Source organism: Mytilus californianus, unplaced genomic scaffold (assembly GCF_021869535.1).
Source record: "Mytilus californianus isolate M0D057914Y unplaced genomic scaffold, xbMytCali1.0.p SCAF_2, whole genome shotgun sequence".
Classification (NCBI taxonomy): domain Eukaryota; kingdom Metazoa; phylum Mollusca; class Bivalvia; order Mytilida; family Mytilidae; genus Mytilus; species Mytilus californianus.
The window spans coordinates 86,852,513-86,879,713 of record NW_026262668.1 but is presented as its reverse complement, the minus strand read 5'-3'; the positions used below and the strand labels follow the sequence as shown (position 1 = coordinate 86,879,713).

The 27,201-nt window shown below is 30.9% G+C and overlaps 1 protein-coding gene across 1 annotated transcript in view; it reads left to right on the top strand.

Moving 5' to 3' along the window:
* LOC127730360 (uncharacterized) overlaps positions 1 to 27,201 on the top strand; it is a 115,460-nt gene that overhangs the window by 10,689 nt on the left and 77,570 nt on the right. Inside the window, exons 2-8 of the mRNA XM_052238730.1 lie at positions 15,414 to 15,479; positions 17,390 to 17,617; positions 17,950 to 18,064; positions 18,567 to 18,714; positions 19,987 to 20,092; positions 20,467 to 20,587; positions 23,490 to 23,561. Of these exons, the coding sequence (XP_052094690.1) occupies positions 15,414 to 15,479; positions 17,390 to 17,617; positions 17,950 to 18,064; positions 18,567 to 18,714; positions 19,987 to 20,092; positions 20,467 to 20,587; positions 23,490 to 23,561 (856 nt within the window). The remainder of the gene's footprint in view (positions 1 to 15,413; positions 15,480 to 17,389; positions 17,618 to 17,949; positions 18,065 to 18,566; positions 18,715 to 19,986; positions 20,093 to 20,466; positions 20,588 to 23,489; positions 23,562 to 27,201) is intronic.

Here is a 27,201-nt window from a genome sequence, read left to right as displayed (position 1 = left end):
GAACGGTTCTTTCTCAATCCATGTTGAGCGTCGTTTAGGATGCAGTAAGTTTTAAGATGTTTTATCGGCAATACTACTGCAGATAATATGTTCTAGGATCTTGCATGTGACAACAGTCAAGGAAACTGGACGGTAGTTACTGGCACGTGATTAATCTCCTTTCTTGAAATTGGTACAACAAAGGCTTCCTTCCAATCTGGTGGCATGGTGCCTTGATTGATTGATGCTTGAAAGAAAGTAGTAAATGTTGCTGCCAGGTACGGTGCAAGCTCTTTATTAAGATGTCTTTTTGGGATCTCATCTGGACCAGCTGCTTTATTCAAGTTACTTAACAATGTTTGACATGTGCATCATTCTGCATGGTACTATTTGCTGCACGGTCATCGCATGCTACCCCCGGGGTATGAATAATTGATGATCATTGATTTATTGAACACAGAAAATATAGCATACTGTAGTTTCGTTGCTTTCCCCCCTTCACAATGTCCCCATATACTTCCAGAACCTTATCGTCAATATCGACGTTTTGAGCCGTAGACAATGTACCAAATCAGCACATTCAAGATTAATGCACATTCGTGAAGTATTCACGCTGATGTGCAGTGGTACCAAAAGGCCTTAAGATTGAGGATTGAAGTATGATGGGGACAATTTTGTTTTGCCCTCCCCTTTTTTTTTTCAAATTCCGCTTTTGTTAACCCTCTTACTGCGGGAGGGACATATGTGTCTTCCCCTGGCTTACTGCGGGAAGGACATATATGTCCTCTGTGTAAAAAAATAGCTTATTTTTTTCCCTTATTTAATATTTCTAAAAAATACCCCTTCCTTCATTTATTGTATACATTTCATATATTTGAATCATTATGTGGTTATCATTTTTGTTATTTTTTCTTTTTCATTAAAATGTCATCATTACGTCATATATTATTTGTCGACATTTGACATCGTAATTGAGTTGTGAAGACAAGATAGCGCTTCCTTTTAGAATGAGGCATTTAAATGCTTCTTATTGATAAGATAACACAGAATCATACAGAAAAAGTTCAACACAAACAAATAATTATTGAGCTGTACAAGCAAATATATTTGCTAATTGGCTTTAATTTTGTATCCAAATATATATTTCAAACAAATGTCCTAAACTATCTCAGATTGGTAGGGACATATACTAAGTGTTGAACTTGGTGCTTGCAGGGTTTTTCTTACTAGTTTTGAAAACAAATGAATTACACAACGAAAAAGTCTGCGTTGGTAGATAAATGAATAAATAAGTCTACAATTACTGACGTGTAGTATTTAATTGGCATAAAAAAGCATTCTGTAATCTGAATATTTTTTATGTTTTGTTTCAGCTATTGTTAGCTTTAGTTTATGTGCACAAATGGATATTTACTATGCGGTTATTCAAAAACCGTTAGTCACAGAAAAACAGACAAAACAATGAAAAAAGCCCATACCGTATAGTCAGCTAAAGAATGCCCCGACATGAAAAATGTGAAATAATTCTAACATGAAAACTAACGGCATAATTTATAGCAATACAATTAATGAAAAACAAATATGACAGACATGTACCAACGAAAACCACTGAATAACAGGCTCCTGACTTGGGACAGGCACAACAGTGTGTGCTTTCTTTATTTTTCCGGTCTATTTTGTTGGCCAGTGTTCCCCAATGTATCTCACATTTCTGATAAGTTTAATACAATTTTGAAGATGGTAGCTTTGAAATATTTGCCGCTGAAAATTAATTTAATCTATTTGGTGTTATAGTTTATTTTATCCTGACAATATTCAACCTTTTTAGAACATTTCATTCTTATTATCTCTATAATTTTATAACGTGTGGCTTGTCATGACTCGATGATACACCACAATGGAACTATAACTATAAGCGTATCACATTTTTTACACTGCAAATCTTTCTTCACATTTATCCAATGAAATTTTTAATTTGAGACTAGTATAATGTTTATTCCTCATATCATGCTGCTAATAATGACGTTGCTTCGAACTAAACGTTTTATATATTTAGTGTAAAACGCAAAGTTGGGAAAAAACTAACAAAATCGGGAGATGTAAAGACATTTTCTAAAGATATGTCAATATAACATTGATGTACAAATATAAATGAACACATATGGTGTTATTTTGGATTTAGTTTGCGTGCGTTATAAACTTTTTATAACTGAGTTTATTGCCTACTGTTACCGGGTATTTTTCCCATATAGCTATATAAGTTCGTAAGAGCCCTCTAATATTTATTCTGTAAATATATTTACAATGATAGTTACTTATAGTATAAATATACTATTAAACAGGTTGGGAACAACCCCTCAAATGAGAGATAACCCCTAAATGTAATGACTATCCCTTTTATGAGGGGTAGAATTCAAGTGATAAAAATATATTTTTACAAAAACCACTTCTAATTACAAAAGGGCACATGTTTATATTATTTGCAGAAACTTAACCAAGAGAACAATATGTCTATCTGGTATTATCTTGACAAAACATGTCCATGAATTTTGTAATATTCATGGACTTCAATCTTCTTTAATTTTGAAACTTAACCAAGAGAACAATATGTCTATCTGGTATTATCTTGACAAAACATGTCCATGAATTTTGTAATATTCATGGACTTCAATCTTCTTTATTTTTGAAAATAAGAAGACCCCACTTTTAGAAAAGTTGTTCCAAATATAATGAATTTTCTCCCTATTCAGTTAAAAAAAGCTGAGTTATTATTTTTTCCTTTCTACAACAGCAAAATAACCCCTTGTCCGAGGGACAGACCATCATTTAAGGGATATCCCTCGTTTGGGGGGTTGTTCCCAACCTGTTAAACAAAAGTATTCAAAGAATATTATTATTGAAAATATTAGAACCAAACCTCGTCAGTATTATTTATTAACGTTTTGATTTTCTTAACATATTTAAAGTTATTATTTGGAAGAAGATCACTTGTATATAGTAATCTATCATTTTTTAAACGAACGTATCAAGTATTGACCTCTCGAGATAATGCTGACATAAAAATGCTAAAAGTTGCCTTGAAAGGCTATAGAATTGTACATCTGACCTTTTTAAAGTCATTTTACAGTTTATTTACAGTTTTATATACATGGTTTCACTCCTGACTATACATGCTATTTAAATTTTCTTAAAAAAGCACACACAAAAAAGTTTTCATTATTGCAACCAATTAACCAACATCACTATTACAATGCCGCAAACAAATTTGGTATTAGACGACAGGCAATAAACACATTATAGTGCATGCTTTAGAAAGAAAGTTTATATATATACATTCTTTGAATCCGACAAATTTTTAAGTTCAGATTTTAAAATCGATAGTGATTCTTTTTTTCGTATGGATAAATCTATTGTTTTTGCTTTGTATATGAGTGATACCTAACATCCACGCATTCTAACATCTATCTAAATCCCGAATGCAAACAAATCTTATTCGAAAGATTCCATATACATAGTGTTTAATTGTTATTATATTACAATATAATGATAAAAAAGATACTAGTATTACTAGACTTGTAATAGCTTACACCAATTCTACATAATTTAGTGTTCCGGCGGTTTTTGTATCATATACTCAAGATAAATGTATTACATTTATGAATGGGTTTAAGCATTGTAAGCCCGCCATCATCAGGGATTCACCTATAATATCATTTCAATTTTGTCGACGTTAATAAATCGGCTATATTTTTATGCTTTTTATAAGCTATTATTGGTTTGACCGAAAATATTTCTTTGCAAACCTGATCATGCTTGAGTAGATCCCAATGTTCAACGCAGCGAGAAAATCCCGCACCCGGAGGCGTGATTCAGCTGGTCCCTAAACAATATTGATATTATTTTTTCAGTTCAAATTTTAATATCAGAGTGCTATGAAAATACAGGTGCTTGTACATGCATGGAAAACGCAATTCAAACAATAAAAACAAAAGAAATATTTATTGTATAGGTTATAATCAGGATTCACTAAAAAGTTCATAACAATGTTTAGTGTCGTTTGGTCTACCATATGTTATGGAAGTATACTTTACAAAAATAGACTTGTAGTAATACATATACAGTATATCATTAATTTTCTCTTGTTATGCATGATGTTTAATTTACATTATTTGTCATGTTGTATATGTCATGTATGCTGTACAGTTGGATTACGCAATATCATATTTATGATATGTGCTTTATCCAATAAAATATTTGATTTGATTTGAAAAAACCCACTGAACATATGTAAAACTGACTTGAAATTTCGTAAAATATAGTGCTGTGTTGCAAAAACTGAACGTTTTCTTCCAAACACAGCAAAGTGCTTGGCTTTAGTTAATTGAAAAGCGCGAAACTTCCTTAGGACGTGACGTGAACACCATTATGACGTGATGTGATGTCATATAATTAACGTTATTTTTTGAAAAAATAAACATCTTGGCTTTATACATGTATACCTTAGTAAATCTTCAATTAAGCAAGGTAACATGCTGCTATACAAGATTGAATAACAAATACTGTTTATGTTATATTGTACTGAAATTGACCCGTTTCTGGACAGTGTTTGGAAATTTCGCTCCGCACTAAGAGGGTTAATGTTTTCGTTTAATCTTAATTATTTTCGGGGTTTTCTGTGTTAAACTAACATATAGATACTAGAAATAACATTTGTTTACTATTTACTATCAATAGACGTATTTACACTTGTATGCAAATTTGTCCGCCATTACGTAAAATCACACAGGTTCCCGTAAATTTTGACATCATAATTCAAAACATTTGACGTCACAATTAAAATGTGATTGTTGCCTGACGTCAAAAGGTGATTTGGAATAGATCTAAGATCATTCGGAGGCAAAATATAGCTAAATACCAAAAGTGTAAATACGTTAATTGCTAGATAATACTTTCCACTAGTCCAAATAATTATGACGTCTTTGAAGGCTATTTTAAATTTTTGCTTTGACGCCTTCCTGCGATGTAAGGCGTCAAAGAAAAAAATATAATAGCCTTTCAAGACGTCATAATTAATTGGACTAACTTTCCACATATTGCCACAGCGGCCAATAGGTTAAAGCGCTGACTTTTGAAAATAGAGGTCCCTGGTTCGAATCTTGAAGGAGACAATGTGATTTTCTAATAAGAATCATGCTCTCCATTACAATTAAAACAACATCCAATTAACACTTTTAAAGTAGTACTCACACCAGAATATGCAGTCATTATGTAGACCATTATTGATTATACGTGTATATTGGACTTTTCCAAAAAATGTACATTTTTGACAACTGGAAAATGAAAAAAAAAATGTTGAGAAATAAGTGATTTAATGTTGTACATGTCAATACTTTTACATCAGTATAAACCAAATGCAAAATATGCAACCTTAAACTGAACAGTAAATTAGACAACTCTGTCAAAGTGAACATGGTGTACTAAGATGTCCCTTTCACAACAATTATTTTAATTAAGGTTCTACCATGCTATAAAATTAGAATTTAAAGGTATTTTCCTTCAAGAATCTGACAAAATAAATGATTTTATACGGTTTAACTATTTGATTTGCAATTTTAGCTACTAGAAAATATTACAAGCTTTTTTAAAGATATTCACAAATGTCCACTGCGTAACGATATATGTCCCCTCTGAAACGCTATTGTTCACTACGCAACGGATTGTGTCAACTTCGAAACAATATGTTGTGTAGTGGACCGTTGTGCAGTGGAATATTTATATGTTAGCAGCCATTGTTGTTAAACATGGTTTCTCAGATACATGTTTTTGTGATTAATACATTTTATTTCATAAACTCCACGTTTTTTATGATTTGAGGTCATCATTTCTTAAAAAAAGACGTTGCAAAGTGGACAAGTAAAAAAGAACACTATCAATAGGACTTGCCAATTGATTCAATGCAGATGAACTATATCATCAGCATCCAAAAATGACCGCCATTTTACTAAATGAAAATTGTATTAGTGGCAAGTAAGACTACAATTTGAATAAAAGAATGATTAGAATTTTGCCACTTGTTTGTTGTTGTTGCGAAGTGGACATTTTTTCATTGCCACTACTTAAAAAGTTACTAGCACAAATCTATTTGTACTTATCTAAATATTTGAATACTTTTTGTAATGTTCAGATGTAACTCTATGATAAAACATTGAAAAAGGAGCAAAAAAGTGTGTCTTCTAATTTCTACCTATTATCACTTCAGATGGATGTGTTCTTGTTGCTATTCATACAATCTTACAATAACAGTAGTCTATATGTGCTGTCCCTCTATTTTTGTGTGGAAATTTTCTTATGTGGAGAATGAGAATAGAGGGACAGCATGTACAAACTAATTTTATTTGTGTTATTGTTTGAATAGGGACAAAAACACAAACACTTGCTATGCGTTATGAGTTTTGCTCATTGTTGAAGGCTGTGTGGTGACCTATATTTGCTAACCTTCTACGTCATTTGGGCTCTGGTGGAGAGTTGTTTCATTGGCAACCATACCACATATTCTTATTCTTACATTAAATAATAAACTAAACATAATTTGAAATATTTTTAGAAATTTTGATTTACTTAAATCAAATTTTAACACCAAAATGAAGGAAAAAAAGAAAAAAGAGTATTCAATGCCCGAAGTGTCAGTTGACCTTTTATTTAATAGTTCATTTAGATATATCTTGAAGTTATTTTCAAAAGTCGACATATTGTGTTTCGAAAGAAAAATTCAATAATGACCATGAAAAAATGCATTTTATATAATTTCAACTTGTGAGTAAAGTCACTTTATTTTTAGAATACTACGTCATGTATCAAAATATTAGGTTATTTACTGGTACAACTGTAGCTTTAAACTGAATTTCCTTCTGGAATATGAAACTATATAAAGTGTTGCAATCAAATCCCATAGCAAGAAAGTAAGAAGCTTGACTAGATCCTAAGTTTCTTTATCAAGATATCTTTTGTGAAACACAGATTTGACAATCAAAAATAATCTGGAAAGTGAGAAAGCTACTATTGTGAAATAAACCCTTCTCCCAAATGTAAGAAATGCAGTGTATTGACCACATACTAGATTTCTTGCTTAAAAATCCTTCATCTCAATTGAAAAACAGGATGCATTTGACTTTTTTGTATGTCTGAGGATTTAAATTACGAAATGTGATATACCATGTGTAGAAAATGTGTGAATGTGAGAAATATTATTATTATTCAAAGCTCTCAGTTTTAATCAAGCTGTCAGTGAAAACTTTATGAGCAAAACATATTTGTTGAGATATGAGAATTCTTGATTACAATAACGTTATTCTATTATCAGTTGAATATGTACCCAGGTTTCAGAGAACTTAAACATTAAATCACTAGAATAAGAAGGTTTTGTTGAGAAATTTAAATTGCTTCTTAGGGAAACAGAAAAAAAACACAAAAAGTGTTTTATCTTGCAAGACAAAAGGTCATTCAAACTATATCATTACATAATTCTAAGTGTATTTAAAACAACCTCTGACAGATCGTAATGCTAGAATTTTAGCAAAACATATACACAATGATTTACTTTCCACACAAATACAGCCATTGAAAATTTCATGAAAATTGTTTCCATTCTTTTTGCTTATAATGCTAGATAAAAATTGTACAAATATTCAGTTTTTTCAATGTTGTCAGATTTTGAGCTGATTTTGGGTACATTATTCTATAATGATGATCTTGTTTGTGTTTTGTTCCACTTACCGACTATTAAAGAAAATTATAGTTTAATAATTATTCTCTTTCACTTAAAAAAAAAATGGGGAAAATCATTTGTTCTTAAAAAAAAAAAATTAATACAAAAAATTCACAGATTTTTGATATTAGCCACATTATGATTATAAACTTGTGTTGCCAATGTATGCCCCTGGTATACCTCAACTTTCATGTAAATTTCCAGATTGTACATTTAACAATTCGGGTTGCATTCCTGTTGTACTGACACATTAAGTTTCTTCCTTATTTTGCCATTATATGCACATCATGACATATCTGATTTATTGTTATAACTTTTAATAGACCAATAGCAGTCATACATATGCACATGTTTGATAATAAGTGCTAGTTTCATTGTATAGCTGAAACATGTACTAGTGCATTAGTGAAGGATACCAGTTATGTGTATTTAGTAGTCCTGTCCTTATCTTTATACATGTAGAAACTAATTAAATTGTACACAACGTTTTATTGTTTACAATCATTAGGTTGAGGGATATAAATGCTTATATCTACTTCATATGGTCTCTGGTGGATAGTCTTCTTGTTGGCAATCATACAAAATCTTTTTATTTTTATATTGAGTGTTGTTTAGTTATCATTATTAAAGATAAATTCTAAGGTTGGAGTGTTTCAGACATCAACAACTTTGAAACTTGGACAGAAGCTTTTTTATAATCAGAAGTGCAATTATTTATTTTCCATTTTTCAAATTTTTCAGATAAAAGGAATTTTTGTTTGCAGTTAACATTAAATAGACACAGTTTGGGGTTAAAGTTTTGTTTTAGACATCTGACAATAACTTTGTCTAGCCCTAATAGAACTTTATGAAACCTTGACAGAAGCTTTTTTATGATTAAGAGATAATGTCTGAAGCAAAATTTTTAAAATATTTTTTTTCATTTTCTTTTATTACTGATACATGGACTTATTTTTTCGCAGTTTACATATACCGGTAGATAATTTAGAGATTATCTGAAAATTTTACAGAAGCTTAATTAATGCCAGAAGGTCCAACGACACATTCAATCGTCCTTTGATTTTTGTTGTCTACAAATATAATTCCTAGTGTGGACAGTGTATAACTTGCAAATTTTTTTCATACACTTTCAAAATTTGTTTCAATATACATTGTATTATGCATGAAATATTAAGTAGGGGGATGAAATTACATGTCAAATAATTTGGGTGATGAATTTTAAGGTAAAGTAGTGATTTGGTCTAGTTGAAATAGGTCATAAATTATTATGTCTGAAGCTATCAAACTGAATTATAGACCCCCTTAACATAGAATTGTCCATATTTTGAGTTGAGTTGATAGACTTTTCTATAATTTTGATATAACTTGTCCCGAAGGTAGTAAGTACACTACACTGTAAGAATCTTTTTGAGATAGAGCAGGTGTGATTTATTTTTTTAATTTGAATTTATTGTTGAAAAAGAAATTCACTGCGAAATAACTGTTTTCTGAATTCAGCAAAATGTAGATACTGTACTTTGGAAACTTCCCCTGAAATGTTTTGTTGGTATGAATTTGTCAAACTGAATAAAAGTATAGGTTTTACATCTTTATTTGATAGAAATAGTGTAAAAATGTCCCATTTTGGCATTATATGGTCAAAATAAGCACTTTTAAGCAGTTTACATTTTTATGCCTGAGAAGCATGCTGACTTTCTATCTGAAAGGTTTTTTTATTTTGATATTTGTGTTTCTCTGCTAAATTCAAGTTTCTTTTTTGACTTTTACTTACTATAGGCTTTTTTGTAACCTTTGGACATTGGACGGGTGTAGCATTCGAAGCATGAATTGCTCACTCTTCCGGAGAACCTGATTTTACTCTCAGTTTTTATGATCATTCACATTGTTTGTGCTTTGGTTTTTGGTGTTTATGGTGTTTGTGTTTTGTGTTTGCTTCTGCTTCTTGTTTTCTTGTCCTCGTCTGTGTTCCTAGTGTTGACGTCCCTTAATTGTACAAGTTTTTACTGTGAATTTGGTATACTTTTTGCTTTTCTTGCTTAATGTTTTGTTTTGCTATGCTATGCTGTGTTCTTGTTATTTTTATGCCCCCGCCGTAGCGGAGGGGGCAGTAAGTTTTACCTTTGTCCGTCTGTACGTCCCAAAATTGGTTTTCCGTTCTCTAAGTTTAGTTTGCCTCAACCAAATGTTATGAAACTTATACACAATGCTTATTACAACAAAACACTTATTAAGTTTGAATTTTGGTGGCGTCACTTTTACCTTTCTAGAGTTATGCCCCTTTACAAATGGAAAAATTGCTGAATTTTTCGTTTCCTTTCTCTTACTTTTGTTTGCCTCAACCAAATGTTATGAAACTTATACTTATAGATTATCATTTGTCATCTCAATGAGATTGATTTTCTCGCTTGAGCCGGTACGGCTCGGTTCTTAACCTATGACGATGTTGTTAATTTCATTGAAAACGGCACGTGCCTCCTTAGTTTCTATCGACAATTTTTCAAATCACTCTACTGTGCTGAGAAAGGAAATTATCAGTCAGTAAGATCAAAGGAAAATTTCGTAAAATAGCGATAAACATTGCTTATTACCACAAAACACAGATCAAGTTTGAATTTTGGTGGTGTCACTTTTACCGTTCAAGAGTTATGCCCCATTACAAATGGAAATATTGCTGAAATATTCGTTTCCGTTCTCTAACTTTAGTTTGCCTCAACTAAATGTTATGAAACTTATAAACAATGCTTATTACCACAAAACTCAGATCAATTACAAATTTGGGTAGCGTCACTTTTACAGTTCTTGAGTTATGTCCCTTTATAATGTTATATGCAAGCGGAGGCATCATCTGTGTCCCATGGACACAATCTCCATTTATTTATTCCTATGGTACTCTTTAAATTTTCCCTTAAATGATCTACTGTTACAGCATTTTCCAGCTATATTACAGAGACTACCTATACTGTTGTAGTAAATAATATTTCTTTAAATTGGACTATCTACATTATTTTCAGGTATAGTTATTTGTCAAATTCTTGAAAATGCCACTTGTTTAAGGCAAGCCATTGATCAGATACGTATTGACTGGTCCTCCATTTGCAGAAAATCTGCCATAGATTTGAAAACTAAAAATTCCTCCATAGATTAGGAAACTAGAAAACTTGCCATAGATTTGGATTTAAAAAAATCTGCCACAGATTTGGGAGGGCATGACATTATGTTTACCATAGATTTGAAATATGCCATAGATCTTGAACCCGCCATGGATCTGAGTCCTACAAATATATAGATGGAAGAATAATTTAAAATAAAAAAAACTTCAAAAAGTTTTAATTTTGTGGGAAAAAATACATGTTTATATAAGCCCCCAGCCTTCCACTTTCATTTCGAAAATATCTATTTTCAGGCACAGGCTTATATAAATTTGACTTTTGAATCATTGTAATAAATCTGATACATCAAATGAGTGTTTAGTTACTTCAATACACAATATATCATATATATATACATCATATATGAGAGCATTTAAAAGACAAATTTTTGCAATATTTAAATTTTTTAGGCCCAAATCTTGATAGTTGAAATTGTTCTTTTTAAACATAAAAAATAAACATCCAACAAATGGTCAAGTCTTTCTATCCTAATAGGTCTGAGGATACAGTTATCGGCCTATGACTTTCGTTGTCTACAAATATAGTCCCTAGTGTGGACAGTGTATAACTATAATTTTTTTCATACACTTTCCAAATTTGTTCCTTTGTATTTTATGTATGAAATATTAAGTAGGGGATGAAAATTCATGTCAAAATAATTTGGGTGATGAGTTTTAAGGTAAAGTAGTGATTTGGTCCAGTTGAAATAGGTCAAAAATTAGTATGTCTGAAGCTGTCAAACTGAATTATAGACCCCCTTAACATAGAATTGTCCATATTTTGAGTTAGAGCTGAAAGACTTTTCTTTAACTTTGATATAATTTGTACACTACACTGTAAGAATCTTTTTGAGATAGAGCAATTTTTTTAATTTGAATTTATTATCTAAATTCACTACGAAATAACTGTGTTCTCGGGCCAGAAGTCAAATTTTGCAAATATGTTTTTTCATTTCAGTATTTTTTTGATAGATGGACTAATTTCTTTGCAGTTAACATTTACATAAAGTCCAAGATTAAGTTCTTGAGACATTTTAAAACCACTTTGTTAAACCTTCATGGAATGCTATAAAACTTGAACAGAAACTTCTTCAAGATCAAGAAATAGCATCTGAAGCAAAAGCAGATTTTCAAAAAAAAAACAATTCTCTATTTTATTGATAAATGGACTTAGTTTTGGCAGTCAAACATTCACTTTTACACTGACAGCAGCAATTGTTGGCAAGATGCAGATTCTGTGAAACCCTTTAACAATTTTTATTTGTTGAGAGTCATTTTTTCGATAAATACTTATTGTTTCTGTTAAGTATGTTCACAATTTTTACAAATTGACATTTTGTATAGACACGTCACCTCCTTTTATTCATCAAAATGGAAGGATATTGTTTACATTAAGTTGAAAGATATTCAGCACAAGCCTTCTTTTATTCCTTCTAGATATCTTATAATTCACTGTGCACAAGTTTCTGTGTGGTAGAGAAACAAGTTCCTGGTGTTGCACAAGATATATGTTAGATAACTGAGAACTGCATACCATTGGATTAAACCTCTCATGTCTGACAGAACACAATTTTATTGTCCAAATAATATGATGTTTTTATCAGTGCAAAAAAATTATAGGATGGATATCATAATTAGCATATTGAAATGTAATATTATCCTGCAATATATACAGGAATCACATTTCTGAATAATTAGTAATGTATTGTTGTCTGGTGTTGTAGACTAACAAATATGCAATTGATAGTAACATTTATGGTAGTGTCTGCAACAAAGTACTTTTTATACGACCGCAAAAAAATTTTTGTGGTCGTATATTGGTATGACGTTGGCGTCGTCGTCGTCCGGCGTCGTCGTCGTCGTCATCGTCGTCCAGCGTCGTCCGGCGTCGTCCGAAGACACATTGGTTTTCGCACTCTAACTTTAGTTTAAGTGAATGGATCTTTATGAAATTTTACCACAAGGTTCAATACCACAAAAGGAAGGTTGGGATTGATTTTGGGGGTTATGGTAATAACAGTAAAGGAATTAGGGGCCAAAAAGGGGCCAAAAATAAGCATTTTTGTAACTTCCAGACATAACTTGTGTGTTAGTGTATGGATCTCTCTGACATTGTACCACAAGGTTCCATATCACTAAAGGAATGCTGGGATTGATTTTGGGGGTAATTGCCTCCAAATTTTAGGAATTAGGGGCCAAAAAAGGGGCAAAAAACAAGCATTTTTCTAGTTTCATGACAATAACTTGTGTGTAAGTGTATGGATCTTTCTGAAATTGAACTACAAGGTTCCATATCACAAAGGGAAAGCTGGGTTTGAGTTTGGGGGTAATTGCCCTAAACGTTTAGGAATTTGGGGCCAAAAAGGGGCCAAAAAACACATTTTTTTCTAGTTTCCAGACAATAACTTGTGTTCAAGTGTATGGATCTCTCTGAAATTGTACTGCAAGGTACCATACCACAAAGGGAAGGCTGGGATTGAGTTTGGGGGTGATGAATCATAATGGGGGTTCATAAAATTTTGGGGGGGGATTTATTTTTTTTTCCTTTTTTTTCTTTTTTTCCTTTTTTGTTTCTGTTAAAATTTTCCATTTTAAGTTGGTAATTTCTGATTTATATTTAAAATCAAATAATAATGATATGGTAGGAGATACACACCAAACAGGATGTGTAAATTATTATATAATAAGTATTGTGCAATAGCAAGAAATTTTCAATTGCACAGTATTGCACAATAGCAAGAAATCTTCAATTGCTCAGTATTGCGCAATAGCAAGAAATCTTCAATTGCACAGTATTGCGCAATAGCAAGAAATATCCAATAGCACAATATTGCGCAATAGCAAGAAATTGTCAATTGTACAGTATTGCGCAATAGCAAGAAATATTTAATAGCACAGGATTGTGCAAAAGAAGATACTTCCTATAAATTGCTTATTTCTTGACCAATTTCAATGGGGTTTTATTCTTGATTTCATGGGGTTCTTTAATATGCTGAATCTAACCGTGTATTTAGTTTTTGGATTTTGGGCCCCGTTTTTAAATTGGTCCACATTGAGGTCCAAAGGGTCCAAAATTAAACTTTGTTTGATTTCATCAAAAATTGAATTATTGGGGTTCTTTGATATGCCGAATCTAACTGTGTATTTAGATTCTTAAATTTTGGTTCCGTTTTCAAATTGGTCTACATTAAGGTCCAAAGGGTCCAAAATTAAACTTAGTTTGATTTTAACAAAAATTGAATTCTTAGGGTTCTTTGATATGCTGAATCTAAACATGTATTTAGATTTTTGATTATGGGCCCAGTTTTCAAGTTGGTCCAAATCGGGGTCCAAAATTAAACTTTGTTTGATTTCAACAAAAATTGAATATATGGGGTTCTTTGATATGCTGAATCTAACCATGTATTTAGATTTTTGATTTTTGGGCCCCGTTATCAACTTTGTCCACATTGAGGTCAAAAGGGTCCAAAATTAAACTTTGTTTGATTTCATCAAAAATTGAATTATTGGGGTTCTTTGATATGCCGAATCTAACCGTGTATTTAGATTCTTAATTTTTGGTTCCGTTTTCAAATTGGTCTACATTAAGGTCCAAAGGGTCCAAAATTAAACTTAGTTTGATTTTAACAAAAATTGAATTCTTAGGGTTCTTTGATATGCTGAATCTAAACATGTATTTAGATTTTTGATTATGGGCCCAGTTTTCAAGTTGGTCCAAATCGGGGTCCAAAATTAAACTTTGTTTGATTTCAACAAAAATTGAATATATGGGGTTCTTTGATATGCTGAATCTAACCATGTATTTTGATTTTTGATTTTTGGGCCCCGTTATCAACTTTGTCCACATTGAGGTCAAAAGGGTCCAAAATTAAACTTTGTTTGATTTCATCAAAAATTGAATTCTTGGGGTTCTTTGATATGCTGAATCTAACCATGTATTTAGATTTTGGATATTGGACCATAAAAGGTGAATGTCCAATTTAAAATTTTTAAGTTCTTAGACCACATTCAATCTGTGTTAGAAACCTATGCTGTGTCAAATATTTAATCACAATCCAAATCCAAAGCTGTATCAAGCTTGAATGTTGTGTCCATACTTCCCCCAACTGTTCAGGGTTCGACCTCTGCGGTCGTATCAAGCTGCGCCCTGCGGAGCATTTTATTAAAAGATAAAAAAAAAGAGATCGCATTACAAATAAAAAAAACCAAAATACCCTCCCCTTTACACATAGACACAAATGAATGCTTTATTTTGTTGATGAAAGTCTGAGATAAGGATATTGCATTCCTTACATTTTGTGAAAAATTGAAAAAAAGGTAACTTTTAATAATATATGGCAAACCCATGCTTCACAGTGGCATATGTCTTAATTTTTGTCTTTCTTTTCTTTCTCAAAAGGAAAATGCTGTTGTGAAGTAATGACTCATTTACCACCTAATCATACAAATCTACATAGACATAGCTAAATGTTAGGTTGAAAAATATTTTTTCTTAATATTTTTCTTTTATTATTCTTTCAGACAAATTGTGGAGAAATATTGATAGCAGTCAATCCATACAAGAAATTAGGAATATTTGATTTTAATGTAAGTATTTCTATTAATAGTAAGTTTGTTTGATGATACTTTGCATTATACTTTCTTAAATAAATTATAATATAATCAATGACTTCTGTTTATTCAGAAGTGTACTGGCTAGAACTTGTAAACTATTCAGAAGGTCTTATGAGATTTTTCATGGACGTGTTTTGTCATAGGAAGATATGTTGTGTTCCATCATGAACAACTTATAATTTAGGTATTTTTTCCAAAAGAGTCAAATTATTGGCAAGTCTGCCTCATGGTTAGAACAGTCTTATGAGGGGGTACAAAAAAGTAAAACAACAAAAATACCGAACTCCGAGGAAAATTCAAAACAGAAAGTCCCTCAACAATTGGCAAAATCAAAAGCTCAACCACATCCAAAGAATGGAAAACAACTGTCATATTCCTGACTTGGTACAGACATTTTCTTATGTAGAAAATGGTCGATTAAACCTGATAAACAAAAGAAGAATAAATGAATATTGATCATCAGTGGAGATAAAATGCTCACTCTTTAATTTAAAATTATCATATTGATAATAAGTGGACTGTACAACAGATACTACAGAAAAAAATAAACATTTTAAGGTTCATCCTGACACCTGGGACAAGTGAATGAAAAAAAAACAAAACACTTAGAAATGTTCATTTATCAAGAAAAACAATTAGAAGGCAGCTTACCAAACAAATTAAAGGCGAGAGTTGCTGAATTTAATCTTGTGTTTATAGTGATTTAAGTTTCATTTCCCTTGAATAACTAACTTTAGGATTCTGCCCCTTAGTCAAGGTAGTGATGTGAGTTGCCAGAGAGGATATACAAATCAAATGGGAAAAATAGAATTGTTAAGCTAATTCATTGTGTTTTAATTTTAAAATGTGTATTAACTATTATGCTAATAGTTAAATAATTCATGTCCAAGGGATTTTTTTTTTCATGAATTAAAGTACAAAATGTATGTTCTAGTAAGCATGACCTGGTTGCATACCATTTCAGAAAATGATAACTAATGAAGTAGATAACATCTACTAATCTCAAATTTCTACAACAATGGGAATTTGATATGTTTGTTTTTTAAAATATGGGTTGTTTATTCTGGTTTCATATTAGATTAGGGCATCAGTTAAGAAGAATGAATAACATTAGTTAGTAGTCAGTACTTGCCTCCTTTAAAGTATCATCAGTAATCAATGTAGAAAGATAATTGTTAAGTGTGTAATCCTATAAGGATCTACCCTCCAAATGAGTGGGGTTCTTGCTTTACCTCTGTCTGTCTTCCCATAACACATTTCTGTCATGTTTTTCCCTTTAACTACAAGTAATAGCTTTTTGATATATAGAACCAAGCTTCATCAGAGTTTTATCAATTCTGTGTTGTGTTTATGCCATACCCTATAACAAGTTTTCAGGTCCTTCAACGTTCTACTACCTGTTTGTCAAAACTTTTATCCTAAAAATGCCATGCACATCTATGAAACTTTTGTCAAATTTTTCTCAGCAACTATAACACATTACTTCTTGATACTAGTACATGGCACCAAGGTTCATTTGATTATGCCATACAGTGTGACATCTTTTCAGTCCTCTTTGATGTTTTACTTTCTGTTTGCCAAAGAATGTTTTTACAATATCATGCACAAACAATATATATGAAATTTTTGTCACATTTAGTCAACAACATTGGGAATGAGTATAATTGCTCACAGTTCATCTTGTTATTTTTGTTCTGTAACTTTGTGAAGGGGAGTTAATTTACTGATGTTGCTTTGCTTTTATAAATGAGTTCTTTGGTACAAATTACAAGTTTATGATAGAAAAATAGATTCACTATTGGAAATATATTAAACATGTTACAGCAATGATGTATCAGATATGAACCAACATGTACTCATTGGAATAGCAATATTACTTTTAGAAACATGAACAGTATGATTGGAAAAAGTTTGAAGCTAGCGCACCACCTCACATATTTAATGTGGCTGCTCGGGCTTACCAAAGGATGCGTGAAACAGAGACTAATCAGGTCATATTGGTTAGTGGTGAGTCAGGAGCTGGAAAAACCGAAAGTACCAAACTCATGGTCAAACATTTTGTTCATATGTGTCCACACGGAAATGACGATCTACACGACAAAGTTGTGAAGGTAAAAAATTGTAATTTAGATAGATATATTATTAAACTGACATATGCAAATGGTTTTATCAACTGTGTGCTCATCTTAATATGCTTTTATAGATGCCTATTTCTGTTGCTTCGTTCAAAGTGGCTAGTAACAGAATTCAAATGATACAAAAATTAAAAAGATTTAAGTATGAATTGAAGTGTATAAAAATATTAGATATATGACATATATGCGATGTATTTCATATGTGCGAAGGAATTAGTTAATGAATTATTTAGAGATTTTCTTTAATTAGACTCCTGTAAAGCAGTTATAACAGTTACAGTTGTTATTATATTCTTGAATATTTTAAGGTGAATCCCCTGCTTGAAGCATTTGGTAATGCACAGACAATTATGAATGAAAATTCCAGTAGATTTGCAAAGTTCTTGGAGCTAAGTTTTGAGGAAAATGGACAAGTGCTTGGAGGTAAAATATAAACTTTAACGATAACAATTTTATTTGATGGCTTTAGATAATTAAGGATCTCTCTTTTTAATGAATTTACAGATGCACATATCATAGGCACCACTGCCTGAAAGTTTATATCAAGGAAATTTTAGGACTAAAATATCTCTTTTTGAAATGATAGATTTAAATCAAAAGACACTCTTAATTCTCTCAATGAACAATTGAATTCAAAACAGTATATTTATAATAAATGACTTTTAGAAATGTAGTGGAAATAATTACAACCTGAAAAAAGCACATGTTATCGTATAAGAAATGAAAACAACACTGTATTAATTGCATGCGTCCCAAGTTCTTTTCTTAATTTACCATCATCAAGAACACTCATAGCCTAATATTTGAAAGACAAGGATGTATAAGAACCAAGACAATTTCAGAGCTTTAGAACTTATACATTTTTTAACAAAAAGATTACTACCACATTATTATTTAATGCAAAATGCACATTCCTGTTTTTCAGCTGTTGTTCGTGACTACATGCTAGAGAAATCCAGAGTGGTAAATTATAGTTATGATGAAGGGAACTTCCATATTTTCTATTCCTTGTTTGCTGGCGCCACTCGACAACAATTGGAAGAACTAAGTCTGAAAGAAGCCAAAGATTACAAGTTGGTATCTATCTCTCACAGAAAGAGAGATAGTGTTTGCATCTGTTTTTTATTTGTTTTCTTTAAAATATTTGCTTGCATACTGTGGATTCATTAAAATTCGTTGAATATCAATTTTCATAGATTTCTTGGTTACAGGGAAACCATGAATTTAAATGCTCAACTAATTACAAATTTTCTATAGGAATGTATGCAAACATTGACGAAAATACACTTTTTCCTCAATCAATGAAAATCGGTACATATGAAATAAATGAATCCACGGTTTACTGTTCCTTTGGTTATTTATTTAGAATATTTTTGATGATGGTGATCTCCAAATATTGTGATGTTTACGAAAGAATGTTATTTTGTTTAATGGGGATCAATACACTTCAAATGCAGTCTTACAATCTCTTGACATAGGATATTTGGTCATGACCTCCTTGGGTAAACTGAAAAAACATCATGGTGATAGAATGTCTTAAAATTACAATTACAATACTAATTATGTGCATATATGTTATCAGAAATAAAAAGTAAATTAAATATTGATTACAGTTTTCAAATATAAAAAAAAACATGGTAAAACATGACTCAATGTCCAGGTAATTAAAATTCTGCATGTTCAATAGTATTTAATTTAAATATTGTTGGAGCTATTTTCCTAATGCTTGTAGTTTAAGGTTTGGTTGGTTTGCTTGCTTTGTATGTATCAATGTTTGCTCAAGCATTGTAATAAAGATTGGCATCTGCAATCAAAAGATAGGTGGGGCTTCAGCTTGTATACATTAAACTTAAATGTTATTGGATGTTAAGTATACAGCAGAGTATAATGTATTCAAGCTGAAGCCCTGCCTATTTATTAATTGCAGATGTCAATCTTAATTACAATGCTTGAGCAAACTTTCATACCAACAAAGCAAGCAAGCCAACCAAACCTTGAAACTACAAGCATTAGGAAAATAGCTCTAATCTTGAAACTTTATTTTGCTTATTATTTTAACAAAATTTGAAAAGAATCTAATAATTCTTGTTGAAACATAGTAATTAAGTTCTGCATACACAACCATTCTTCATTTGGAGAAGATTAAACCATAAAATTCTAAATTATTTAGAAGAAAAAAAACCTCTTTATTATGCGTTTGGAAAATTTGTCACTGTTTTGCCTTTTGAGATTACAGTTACTGCAATTATTATAATAAGAAAACATTAACAGCTGTCTATCTGGTTTATAGATAAATGTTTCTTGTCTACAATGTAATAATTATTTGAAATATATCTATATTATAGAATATTGAAGAATGGTAGTCCTGAATTATTGAACAAAACTACAGAGTACAGTCAGATGTACACAGACCAGATGAGTGTATTACACCAAATTGGCTTTGATGAAGAGGTATGATGGATGATAATTCTTTTGTTGTCATAAGACCCTTTCTGAATATTAAACACACACATTTATTGCAAATATAGATTGAAATATTTAGAATTTCTGGTAAAATACTGAATGAAAATTACTGCAAAAAATTTTGGTCACTTTAAAGTATTCAAAATTTAAGTGATAAGCAGTAAAATTAAGAGAAAGCATTTTTAATTCTATATATCGTGAATGTCAAAATTTAAATTCGCTATATTCTATTGCATGAAAAATTACGTTGAATAACTGAAAATATTAATTTTTCATTACGTACCTATCTGAAAGGGATATAGCTTTTATTCCTACACAATAATGATATTAGTGATATAATGTAAACTTGGGTACTTTTTTAGGACATGGGTATTCTACACTGCATGCTAGGTGCTATTATTCATATAACTGAGGTGAAGTTTAGAGAGGCAGAGAAACACAATGAAGCTTTAGAAATTGTTAACCTTGATCATGTTAATACAGGTAATACTATTTGTTTTATCAAATTTTACTTTCTGGTAAGCTGAATCTTCTATTTAAAGGACAAGGTTCACTTTCGCCCAAATATGGCCTTGAATTTCAACTTTTTCATAAAATTTCAAAATTGCTAAAATTTGGTTCATAAATGGATCTATTTCAAAAACCTTACTTCTTTTTAAAAATAAATCTCTTCATAAGAGTACATTCTTGGCTTCAGAATCAGCACATTTTGAATATATTGTCAAAATACGATGATTTTGTGCATTTTTCGGACCTAAAAGCTTGAGGAAAACCTTTGGGTGGCAACCTAGGATCCAAAATGTTCTGTAATCAAAAGTTGCCAATGATGATTATGAATTCCTAGACACAAACACTTTCTGGATTGTGGGTGGCGGCCAAAGTAAATTGTGTAAAAAACTGAAGAATTATTGAAAATTTGACCAAAACTGACGTTACAACACAAATAGTGCATACTTAAGGAGTCAATACTTCTGTCTTTTTAATGTGATGTACCAGAATGAAGATATTTTGGGTTTAAGGTAATATCTCAACTATTTCTATGTGAAATTTGTAAATTTTTCGCCTGATTGAAAAAAACATCAATAATTAAGGGCCAATTTTAACCCTTCGTGAACCTTCTCCTTTGTTCATAATTTATTTATATTGAATATATAGCAATGTCAATTAGACCTCCTGAAGACAACATTATAAAGTGAAGGTCTTTTTGTGTCTATAAAACGCATTGATACATAACATGCACCCCCTTTTTTGATCCTTGAAACTGGAGAAAAAAAAAATCTTCACATATAACACACACAGATATTTTTAAAAAGTCCCAACTTCAATTTCAGTAAGGCAGCCATTGAAACAGGATTTTTTTGTACAAAAAGTTGATTCCAGTTCCAGGTTACAAAAAAATGTTGCCGAATTAAAGAGTTTATTGAACAATTTTGGTTTTTACCTGCATCACCATCGTCGAAGGCAGGTCTAGTAACCTCTTGTCTCTGTCCATCTGTCCGTCCGTCAGTCCAAACTACCTTGGGTTGAAAACATTTGTCAAAGTTTTTTTTTGGGCTTATATTGAAGAAAATGCTTTTATATTTGGTCAAAAGCTTGATAATGATGAGTTGTAGTGTGCAAGTAATATTTACATCTGGTGTGCAGCCACTCTCTGTTTGCTGATAGTTTTTATTTTTACAATACTCATTGTACAAGGAAATTTTTGGTCAAAGTTTGCCTGGCTTTAATGGTAAGGAATGATCATTTATGCTGCAGTATACATGCAGCGTTGATCAATTGCATGCAGAAACACAAATCCAGACCAAGTATTTGTCTTGTTTTAATTATTTCATGGATGTGTGCTAGTTTGTAAAGAAACAGGCAGTGTTAAACGGGAAGTTATTAAGAAAGAAAATTGATGTTGATGAAATGTGCATGGATAGGATTATTCTGTAGCAATTAATAAATGAACTTCATTCTAATTTTTAGAAGATAATATAAATCTGTACCAAAAAAAAATTGCTTTGAAAACATTAATTAATTTGTCAAAGGATAAAAACAAAGTTTAATTAGTCTGGATTATCTCTTTAGGTATTTCATGCTTGCTATTACAATTAATTAAAAAGTTAAAATCATCATATCAAAACATCATTAAGTATTTTACATGAAAGGACAATGGCTTTAAGATGTCATTAATCTCTGAGGCTTATTAAAAAATCATGATTATTAAACTATTATTGATGATCAATTGAGTAGTCTCTTCACAACAAATTAATTTACAGGTTAACCGTGTTCCATAGTCAAGTTTTTAACAATATGGGATTAACATGTCTGGAATTATGATTTATAAGAAGGTTTTATACAGGTTTTTTAAGTACAAATGTATAAAATCATTACTTAATTTACAATGTTCAAAGTCACATGACATGTGAGCTCCTGATACAACAGTTTTTTTTTAATGTGACTGTTCTTGTCAAAACCAACGTCTTTCATTTAATTTTCTTACAATTACCTTTTGCATTCCTTGTTAGAACACATATATAGACACGTAATGAAATTATCAAACACTAATGGAAATTTGGCCATTGACAAAAATATCTTCTCATCTTAATTTGGATGTTACCGAATCTACCTTCCAGGCTACATAGAGCTGGACTTATTTACACAAGAAAATAACAAAAAGTCAATGGAAATGTTGCAATTACGAAACAAGAAAGGCCAACAAAATTAACACATTTTTACGTATATCTTATATCACACTCTGTTTAGTGTGATATAAGAAATATCTGTTCATGTGGGAAATAGATAGCAGGCCACAACCGTAAGAGAAATCCTTCTTAACATTACAGGATTTATTATTGGGAGCCTTTATAGTGAGCCTAAGTTATAAAATTACATTGTTATTGGGTCACATAAATGGCAGCAATTATGCCACATAAGTTCTCCTAGGGTTCTATGGGAAATATATGAAGTGACTATAATTACCACACAGCTCTTATTATTCATATAAATAGTCCATTATTAAGATTCCTCACTCCATTCCAGCATACCTGTCAACTGACCCATATCCTGTGGGTCACAACTAAGAATTTCACCCCATACCCGGGAGTTTTTAAATACCTGCCGGGTCGTTAAATAACCCGGGAATTGGAAAATGACCCTTTTTCACCTTGATTCTTGAGCTGAAAAACAGTGGACTATTACCACAGCCAGAAGTTATTCAGTATTCTGGTAATTTAGAATACATCAATAAATTTTTGCAAATATCCAGGCCAATTCTGTGTAAAATTAAAAAAAGACTTGAATAGGTGTGATATGGTTTTAGAATGGCCATTGTCAACTTTGGGCATATATTCAAGTGAGCATTACAAACTCTTAAGAGCCTCTAGTTTTGTTTATTTTTCAGCTGCAAAGTTGTTGAATGTGAATCCATTGGACCTTGGTGTAGCACTAATAAAGACAAAGACAGATTATGGAGGTAAAGTCATTACTATGACAATTTTCTACCATTGTTGGGCGCATTTATACATTACTCAGATTAAAAATAATTTAAACCATATAGAGGTTAGATTGCCGCAGTCATTATCCATCTTGTGTTTGCACACAAGTTATTATATTTCTACAGTTTCAATATATAAATTTTATATTTCTAATTTGTCAGATTTTTGTGTGCTTAATATCTAAAAGATTAACTATCTTGAGTGGAGAGATATTGCAACTTACTTGCAACAGAAGGAGAATCCACATTTCAAGTACTAAAAATTTTCAAGTTGTAGCCAGGTTAATATCTTTGGTGGTTCAGTGTTATAAGACCAAGCAAATATGTGGAAAATATTAGTAGCCTAGCTCAAATTTAAGGGGCCATGGGCTACTGGGCACCTGCTTTTTTCCATCTCTGTGTTAAAAGTTTCAAATGAACACATATTGCTGCCAATAGCCTGTTATTAGGGATTATTTTAAAAGTACTGATATTTTTCTGCACTATTTTGTATACTATATTTATTAGTCCCCTACTGACGAAGTCGAAGGGGACTTTAGGTTTGCACTCCATCCGTCTGTCTGTCTGTCTGTCCGTCTGTCTGTCCTTCTGTCAGTCTGGCAAATCAGCTTTCCACACTTTTTTTCTTCATGCTTGAAGATATTGATTTGATATTTGGTACATTGTTTTATAATGACAAGTTACAGATCAAGTTCGAATTTTGTTCCGGTCTGATAATTTAGTCCAGAGTTATGGACCATAACTCTGGACCATATCTAATGTCAGAGTACTATGTTAAACCATATTTCTGTACAAAGGGAGATAACTCATTTTTTAAAAGACATTCATTGTTAAATTTTTTGAAGAATTTTTTAGCAGGTTTGTTTGTTATTTAGTATAAACTAATTTTCTGAATGCTATATATATATATAAAGAAATATTTATAAAGAGAAATCCTTTAATTAGATAATAATCTATTTTTATTAATGTATATATTTCAATACATTACATTGTGTAGATAAATGTTGTTGACATTTTATAGATAAGTTACAAATCTATATTAGTTTGTGACAAATGAAAGAAAAAATATTTGGAACTATTAATTATATTTGATTATAATTTGAAAATAGATATACACTGTATTACATCATATCTAATTTTAGAGAACTATTAAACATATCTAATGTTTTTTTCACTCATATAATCAGTTTTCCACACTGTTTTTAGTCATGCTTGAAGATATTGACATGATATTTACTTTTTGTTTACACCATGACAAGTTTTAGAACAAGTTAGCATTTTGTTCCAGTAAAACGAATTTTTACCTGGTAGGGGACTATGTATTGCCATGCAATACTCTCAGAATGCTTGTTAATTTTTACTCTTTAATAGTTTGTTCAAATGCAGACTATACAGATTGTTTGTTTCTTAATTTTGTATTTTTTGCATGTATATATGTATGTGTTTGTGTGAGAAGTATTCATGCAAAACTCATGTTGAAATACTGTAGTATGCAGAATAATGAAATTATTTATGAAGTAAATGGTAAAAAAAAACTATTAAGGTTAAATGTCAAAGAATTCTAGAACTAAACTTGCATTTTTTCCTTAGGTTTTGGAGGTAAGAATATGTAGAATTTCTAGAGGTGTGTTTTTTTCATTAGATTGATTTGTAACACTGTTCATTTGCAATTTGTTCATTCACGGTTAGTTCATTTTCTTTTCTTTTGATAACCCTTCATACTGCATTTAGTTTAGACCAACTCAAATATTCAGTTGAAATCTAAATAGTGTGCTAATAAATAAGTTGACATTGAAATTTTAGCTATGGAAGATATCATTATTGCAGTGATTATATCTTTTTTATTTTGATATCAATCAATAGACACGTAAACTTTCTGACATTTAATTTGCTGAATATTTTACATAATTATGTAATTATTTTGAAATTGTGAGGTGACAATTTAGTACAAGGTTTTAAAATACACTTAAAATATACTGTTTACATGTTATCTTTTTTTTATGCAGTTATTTTATGGATATAGATTTATCATTTTCAAAATAAGCTTTTACTGATATTCACTGTTGAGTGACCATCATGATATATTACACAGGATTTACACTTTTATGTCAGACAACTTTATAGAGAAATACATTTGAGGTAGATGGAGATTAAATTGATGATGATGACTCCCCTATAAGGTTTGAGGTCTTGTGTTCTTCATAGAAGACCTCAACAATAATTGTCAAGATAAACAAAAGCAATAATTGTTTTTTGTCGAGCCTGCAAAATTTATTTCTTGAAAGCAAGACATAGCAATCCTATATCCTGTCGTCGGCGGTGTCAACATTTAGATTCAGTCTGTGGTTAAAGTTTTATAAGACATCAATAAATTTGTCAAACCTACATGGAATTTTATGAAATTTGGACAGAAGCTTGTTTATGACCAAAATACAGTATCCAGAGCAAAATTTTGAAAATATTTATTTTCATTTTTCCATATTTTACTGATAAATGGACTTAGTTTTTTTTACAGTTAACATTCATATTTAGTCTGAGGTCAAAGTTTTTCAGTCATCAATAACTTTGTCAAGCCTTCATGGAATGATATGAAATTTGGACAGAAGCTTGTTTATGAACAAAATACAGTATCCAGAGCAAAACTTTGAAAATAATTATTTTCATTTTTCTGTTTTTACTGATAAATGGACTTAGTTTTTTACAATTAACTAGTAGATACAGTCTGGGGTAAAAGTTTGGTACACATCAAATACTTTGTCAAACCTTCATACAATTTTATGAAACTTTTTTATGATTAAGAGATAATGTCTGAAGCAAACTTTTGAAAATATATTTTCATTTTCAGTATTTTTTTGATAGATGGACAGTCTGGGATTAAAGTTTTTTGACATAAGTTTGTTAACCTTCATGGATTATTATGAATCTTGGACAGAAGCTAATCTTCAAGGCAAAGAAATAGCATCTAAAGAGAAAGTGATTTTTTTTCTAAATTCTGTGGACTCCCTTTTTAAGTCAACATGAGACTTTTACACCGACAGCAGCAATTGTAGGCGATACACAGGGTTCTGGGGAACCCCTTACAAATTTTTTGATACATTGGATGTATATAGTATTTCAATGAAATTTTGTATCGTGTACATACACCCAATATCATTTCTTTTATTGTTCATAATCAGAAAATTTGTTTCGAGAAAATATATATAAGTTTTTTAAAAATGGCTCACAGGTTTTTTTTATAGCTGCTTTCAAGTGTATACTTGATCTAATTTATTTGCTTATTAGTTTATGTTTGGTATTTGATAGTAACAAGCTAAACCTTTTTTCCCTTTCACCTATATTTTTTTAGCATATTTAACAAAGATGTAGGTAGTTTAAAGTAGAGCAGAAAATTCAAAATAACTGAAGGATTAAAAGTGCTTTTAAAATGATTACCAATCTTAATCATTAAGCTTAGAAAACTATCATTCTTTATCATTAGGCTCAGAAAATTGTCATTCTTAATCATTAGGCTCAGAAAATTGTCATTCTTAATCATTAGGCTCAGAAAATTGTCATTCTTAATCATTAGGCTCAGAAAATTGTCATTCTTAATCATTAGGCTCAGAAAATTGTCATTCTT